The 7,203-nt window shown below is 43.3% G+C and overlaps 1 protein-coding gene across 1 annotated transcript; it reads left to right on the forward strand.

Annotated features, from left to right (window-relative positions):
* Positions 1–622: 622 nt before the first annotated feature.
* On the forward strand, positions 623–6,771 carry LOC149287781 (uncharacterized). The gene is made up of 2 exons (XM_089492511.1): positions 623–671; positions 5,611–6,771. Exons 1-2 carry the CDS (start codon positions 638–640, stop codon positions 6,426–6,428), a joined length of 852 nt encoding a protein of 283 aa, XP_089348637.1. The 5' UTR covers positions 623–637; the 3' UTR covers positions 6,429–6,771.
* The last annotated feature ends 432 nt before the right edge of the window (positions 6,772–7,203 follow it).

The raw sequence follows: 7,203 nt of genomic DNA on the forward strand, positions 1-7,203 counted from the left end.
GCCAGGGTCTTCCCTTGCCATGAGGCTGAGCCAAAAGCAAACTGCTGTGCCATTCCTAGCTTGTGTGATCTTCCTCATAAACAACTTTGGCCATCATGACCACCTTCTGGTGTTGCTTGCACACATGTGCCTTGCTTTTCCTGTCTATGAAATGTTAGGGATATGGGAGACCAACTCTGGATCTAAATTGGGGGTGGGCCCAGTGGCTCTCAAGTCCAGAGTGCTCCCCAGAACTGTTTTTTTTAAAATGACGTTTGCCTCTGAAATTTGGCAAGAAATGGCTAAATACACCATAATTCTTTTGTGGCTAAATGTACTCTTATGTTTTTGGATAGTCAGTATCCTAATCCATCCTCAATATCCCAGCCATGGCCTAAATTATATTTTTTATTATATTGTATATTATATTGAAAGGATTCAAGACAAACTGATCTCAAAGGCAGTAGCTTTTTGCTTCCTAACAGAATTTAAAATTTATTTCCTGGACTGAATTGTAAAGTGATGAAATAATATTTGGATGCACCATGTCCTTTCCTCCCCTTTTGCTTATACATCCTTTGCGGATGTGGCAGTATATTTCTCAGAGGACGAATGGAAACTATTGACGAAGAAACAGAAACTTTTGTACAATTATGTAATGATGGACAATTATGAGAATGTGGCTTCTGTAGGTAAGGAACCTGAATCCATGGCTCTTTCTATAAAGACTGGGGGCCCTTTCATACTACATTATCATGTTGCTATGGTTCCACTAGAATTATAGAGTCATAGAGTTGGAATAGACCACAAGGGCCATCCAGTTCAACCCCCTTCTGCCATGCAAGAATACATATTCAAATCACCCCCAAGAGATGGACATCCAGCCTCTCTTTGAAGGCCTCCAAAGAAGAGGACTCCACCAAACTCTAAGGGAGTATATTCCACTGTCAAAGAGCTCTTCCTGTCACAAAATTCCTCCTAATGTTTAGGTGGAACCTCTTTCACTGTGGCTTGTATCCTTTTCTCTGTAGCAGCAAAAAGCAAGTCTGCTCCTTGCGAAACATGACATCCTTTCAAATATTTAAACATGGATATCATATCAACTCTTTATCTTCTTTTCTCCAGGCCAAACATAACCAGCTCTCTAAGCTGCTCCTCATAGAGCTTGATGGTTTCCAGACCCTTCACCACTTTGGTTGCCCTCCTTTGGATATGCTCCAATTTGTCAACATCCTTTTTGAATTGTGGGGCCCAGAACTGGACACAGCATTATTCCAAGTGAGCCTTGACCAAAGCAGAATAGAGTGGCACTATTACTTCCCTTGTTCTAGAAACTATTCTTGTATTGATGCAGCCTAGCATCACATTTAGCTGCCTTTTTAGCTGCCTCATCACAATGTTGGCACATGTTCAACTTGCAGTCTACTAGGAGTCCTCGATCCATTTCAAGCGTATTTTAATTGTGATAGCAACATCCTATAGAATATTTGAATCTGTAGTTCAGTGAGGCACTATTGCTCTCCAGGTTCTAAGGATTCTAAAAAACCCATCCTAAACTGCCAATTCTAGGATTTTATGGGAAGAAGCCATAGAGATTAATGCTTTTCTCACCCAAATTGTACTCAGCACATCCGCGAGCATGTTTCCTACCTCTTTTGGCCCTTCTTCCATCCTTTTAAGGCTCTGGAGAGTCTTATTAGGAGAAAGCTCTCCCTTGGGCCTGCAATGGTTTAGAGAGGGCCCAACAGTGGCAAAATGACCTCCACTTCCCCAAAGGGATGTTTTGGAATATTGAGGGGCAAAATATTATTTCATCTCCCCCCCCCCCCAGCAATACAATGTGGGGTTGTCCCTGAGATCTTCTCCAAACCCCATCAGTAGTCCATGCCTGTCTTACAGATGTTTTAAGGCTCCTCCCTGGTGCTTGACCCTCACCAAAATTGGAGTCCAGATCCCAGCCCCCTTGCTCTCCCGTTGCCAATGAATTATTTGTATATTGATTATCCTGCCTTTCTCAACAAATGGGCCTAAAAGGGATGTCATTCTGAGGATGCAGCACACTTGTTTTCAGCTGCTCCAGAGACTAGGAACTAGAGCAATGGATGTAAGCTCCAGGAAAAGAGATTCCACCTCAACATTAGGAGGAACTTCCTGACAGTAAGGGCTGGTTGTCAGTGGAACAAAATCCTTCCTCGGAGTGTAGTGGAGTCTCCTTCCTTGGAGGTCTTCAAGCAGCGGCTGGATGGCCATCTGTTGGGGATGCTTTGATTGAGAGTTGCTGCATGGCAGGCGGTTGGACTGTATGGCCCTTGCGGCTTCTTCCAGCTCTATGACTCTATGATCCCTTTTATGCATCACACTCTGTGGGTTTGTGTCTGTAATAGAGAGATGAAGGGAAAGTGAAAAATAGAAAGGCAGGGAAGAGAGGCTGAAAATGAGATGCTGAAGCGGTGCAGATGGGCAAGAAGGGAGGTTGGAGAGCGGAGGGTGAAAGGAAAGGAGATCTGGCAGATGGGAGCCAGGAGGGGAAGGCAAGAGCAAAGCCAGAATCTCCTAGCTCTGTGCGGAGAGGCAGGGACTTCTGGGAAGGGCCAGGAGAGGGGCCTTGGGGATTGGGAGGCAGCCACCAACCTGACAGATTTTAAAAACTGAACTGGTGAGAACCAGCTCAGGTCCTTGTTTTCAAACATATTAGGGGGTTCCATTTAGAAATTATGAGCAATGTCTATGAAGAGAGGAAAGGGCGACAGAAAAATTCCTTTTTCTCTCCATGGTTGATTCCAGAGGCCCTTTGTTACCCGAAATGCTGGAGTCTGGGGAGGACACTCACAAGTGCTATGCTTTCAGGGGAATTTCATACTTAGCTCAAAGGAAATATTGGGGCAACAGCAATATATAATAATAATGATGATGATGATAAAGTGATCGATAACAAACTGGCAAAGGCACATAGCGCATTCGGAAGGCTTCACAAAAGAGTCTGGAGTAACAAACTTGAGGCAAAGCACAAAAATCAGTATGTATAGAGCCATTGTACTGTCTATTCTCCTCTATGGGACTGAAACATGGGTCACTTATCGCCAACACCTACGACTCCTTGAACGCTTTCATCAGCGCTGTTTATGCACAATTCTAAATATACACTGGACTGACTAGGTGACAAATGTTGCTGCCCTTGAGCAAGCAGGGATCACCAGCATTGAGGCCATGCTATTGAGGATGCAACTGCGCTGGGCAGGACACATTTCTAGGATGAAGGACCATCGCCTCCCCAAAATAGTATTCTATGGTGAACTTGCCACAGGTCAGCGTAAGAGGGGCGCCCCAAAGAAGAGATACAAGGACTCCCTAAAACAACATCTCAGGCTTGGCCAGATAGATCACCAACAATGGTCTTCCCTGGCCTTGCATCGGGAGACATGGAGACGCACTATCCATGACGCTGCAGCCTTCTTTGAAAGCTCACGCCGAATGAGCCTAGAGGAGAAACGACAACGCAGAAAGAACCGCAACCTGGAAACATCACCCAAGGAGACTTTCTGCTGTGCTTTCTGCAACCGGATCTGCTTATCCCGAATTGGCCTTTTTAGTCACCAACGCGCTTGTACAAAGTGCAGGATGAGTCCTTCCTGAATCTTCGTTCACGAAGCAAAGCCAGAGAATAATAATAATAATAATAATAATAATAATAATAATAATTTATTTCTAGCCCACCCAATATGAAGAATCCGGGTGGGTTACAACAATAAAATAGATCAAATTACAATAGAATTTAAAAAAAAACCTTGACCTACCCCCCCCCCCCATTCCCATTATTAAAACAGGATTAAACAGTAATACTATAAAAACAGTAAAAACATTAAAAAACATTAAAGACATTTTAAAAAATAGGTAGAAACATAGGCGGGGAAGAGTAGACAGATGAGGGGACAAATATCTCTATATCTGGGGAGGATAACTAGGTTGGAAAGTCCTGCCGGAAGAGATCCGTCTTGAGTGCTTTCTTAAAAGCTGTCAGAGTGGGAATGTGACAGATCTCTTCTGACAGTCGTTCCATAGTTTTGGAGCAGTAATAGAAAAGCCCCTCTGGGAGACTGATGTTAGCCTAGATTTTTTTGGCTGTAGTAGATTTCTTCCAGAGGACCTTAGTGTGTGGGACGGACAATAGGGAAGAAGGCGTTCCCTCAAGTACTCTGGGCCCAAGCAACCTTGGGAGTCATCCCGTTCCGGACTCTCCCCCCAGCTTTAGGGGAATTTGTTTATTCTTGGGTCCTATTTAAATGAATGGCACTCCGCCAGTGGAGCAGCCGCTCCTGCCACAGACACAGGCACCATTAACCCTTATGGGGCATGTCACCCCTTTTCACAGTGTGGCTTTTAGTGTATGCTGAAATCCACATAAGGCGTGCCCGCATATGACACAGGTGCACTGTACATGCATGCACACACATATAGGTGTTCACAAAAACACACAAGAACTAGCTAACAAAGGTAGGAGTGGTGAATAGATGTTAGGCTTTGCTTATGGTAATACATAACCTAGATGGAGCTCGAATCCAATTGCTGTGGGTCCAGAATGGGGAGAGAAGACAGTAACTTCAATGGCAAGTGGGGCTGGTGAGTGAAGAGAGGTGTTTAGCAATGTAAATCAACAGAGGGTCTGTCTGCAACTGGACTGATGCTGAAGAACAGCCAGTTGGGGCTGATATTTATACTAAAATTGTTGCTTGGGGGCAGAAACTGAGCATTCACAAAGGTTTAAATTGCTTTAGAAAGTTTTTTGCATTGGGAAAAAATTGTCTTAAACTGAATTAAATGAAATGGGTGTTTGGTGGAAATACTTCAGCCAAAAAGGATTACCACACCAGCTCTCAGGTCCTTCTTGGCTTTGAATTCTGGTCCCATTCAAAGCCAATGTATAGCACAGTCTGAAGGCGACACTCCCAGAGCTCAACAATAACACATCAAGAACAGAAGCAAATCTCCAGATATAGGTATTGGCAATGCACTGACCACATTTCACACTTAAAAATAAGTCACAGACACAGTTGATTTCATCCGAATCTTTGGAGGTTCTCTATCTTGAGTTGCACTATAATAAAAATATTTGCAAGCTCTCCTCTCTGACTTCCATCATGTTCACCATCTCTTCTATAAACAACTCCAATCCAGTCCTATCCACAACAATCCACATGTGTCCTGTATACTGTATTGGTTGTGATTCACCTCCTGGTGCCACACAGCAGGAAGTGTCCTCTGCAGTTAGCTTGCATCATGCCATGTGCTCTGACTCATCTCTCTCTGGCCGTCTCACATGATATGATGCCACTTTTCAATCAAAATATTTTGCACATGTTTAAAAGAATCTTTTTTCAACAGTCTGTATGACTATCTGCTTCTACTGATTACCTCAAGGTAGTTCCCCCACAATCTCTTCTTTGCCAGCTCCTGTGAGTAAGGATATAATCATTTCATGGATTTGAGGCATCTGCAACAGGGTCATGCTCAGGTCACCCACTCCAACTTTATTAATATAATCTCAAATAGGGAGGCTTGAACGTAGGGCAAAATCTTGAGCTAACACTTTCCTCTCTTAACTCTGATATTCAGTATTATTTTCCTTCTTTACAGAAGAACTTGTCAGACATGAGAGAGTCCACACCGGAGAGAAGCCATACAAATGCCAGCATTGTGGGAAATGTTTTTGTTTAAAGTCAATCCTAGTGACACATCAGAGAGTCCACACAGGAGAGAATCCATACAAATGCCAGCATTGTGGGAAATGTTATTCTCGGAGGTCAAACCTAGCGAGACATCAGAGAGTCCACACAGGAGAGAAGCCATACAACTGTCAGCAATGTGGGAAACATTTTGCATACAAGTCAATCCTTGTGATGCATCAGAGAGTCCACACAGGAGAGAAGCCATACAAATGCCAGCATTGTGGGGACTGTTTTTCTTTGAAGGGAGACTTAGTGAGACATCGGAGAGTCCACACAGGAGAGAAGCCATACAAATGCCAGCATTGTGGCAAATGTTTTTCCCGGCAGTCAAACCTACTGACACACCAGAGAATCCACACAGGAGAGAAGCCATACAAATGCCAGCATTGTGGGAAATGTTTTTATTCGAAGTCATACCTAATGACACATCAGAAAAGTCACACTGGAGAGAAGCCATACAAATGCCAGCATTGTGGGAACTGTTTTTCTTGGCTGTCAGAACTACTGATACACCAGAGAGTCCACACAGGAGAGAAGCCATACAAATGCCACCATTGTGGGAAATGTTTTTCTCAGCAGTTAAGCCTACTGATACACCAGAGAGTCCACACAGGAGAGAAGTCATACAAATGCGAGCAGTGTGGAAAATGCTTTTCTTGGAGGTCAGGCCTATTCAGTCACCAGAGAGGCAATACAGGAGAGAAGACACACAAATCCAAGAAGTGAATCCAGAGGTGCTAAAAAACCCTTATGAATTTATTTGTATGGTTCTTCTGTCCATACGTCTGTTTATGTTTTAAAGTTATGTTTTATTAAGTTTAGGTTTTAATTGCTACTAGTATATATAATTGCTTTGGGTTATAAATTTGGCTGGGGATTATGGGTCATGGTTTAGGTTAGCTAAATTGGGGGCTGGGATTTCTTGGAGTTAGCTAGAATAGCAATGATATCATTCAGTATTTGTGGGATGTTGGCTGAAGAAAGTTGGGGACCGGTAGCAACAGAAAGGGATCTAGTTTCTTCAAATGTATGGGGCAGGGAGAGATTGTGCATGTGAGAAGGATGTCAAAGTGGGGCTGGTTAATAGTGGAGTATAGATGGTGGGGATTGTAGGTAGGGGCTAGGTTTGGTACAAGATGGAGTTTTAGGTTTGGGGGTTTCAATATATTCTTTGGTTTGGGGAGGGCAGTTCTGGCTTAAATACTATGTGTTTTCAATAAAGTTCTTTGCTATTTCAACACACTGGACTCTTTGATGCACAGAAGTTGTGAATTTGCACAAAACTCACACTTTCTTCTCTCCTCAGTCCTCAGCTCCATTCCCAGCCATAAGAACAGCAAAGGCAAACACACACACGAGATACGAGCCGACTTGGATGCCAGCATAATATAATAAGAAAAGATTTATTTCTATCCCACTCTATGAAGGAGAAACTGGGCTGGTTATAACAATAAAATACATCGTTACAATAAAATCCCATAGAAATCAATCCCTATGCCTA

Source organism: Sceloporus occidentalis, unplaced genomic scaffold (genome assembly GCF_023333645.1).
Source record: "Sceloporus occidentalis isolate IW3139 unplaced genomic scaffold, rSceOcc1.0.p SCAF_57, whole genome shotgun sequence".
Classification (NCBI taxonomy): Eukaryota; Metazoa; Chordata; class Lepidosauria; order Squamata; family Phrynosomatidae; genus Sceloporus; species Sceloporus occidentalis.

Excerpts from the sequence above, each read along its gene's own strand:
- LOC149287781 (XM_089492511.1), top strand. The coding sequence starts at position 638 with ATGATGGACAATTATGAGAATGTGGCTTCTGTAG. Across the intron at positions 672-5,610 it reads TGAGAATGTGGCTTCTGTAG|AAGAACTTGTCAGACATGAG; the intron begins GTAAGGAACCTG and ends CCTTCTTTACAG.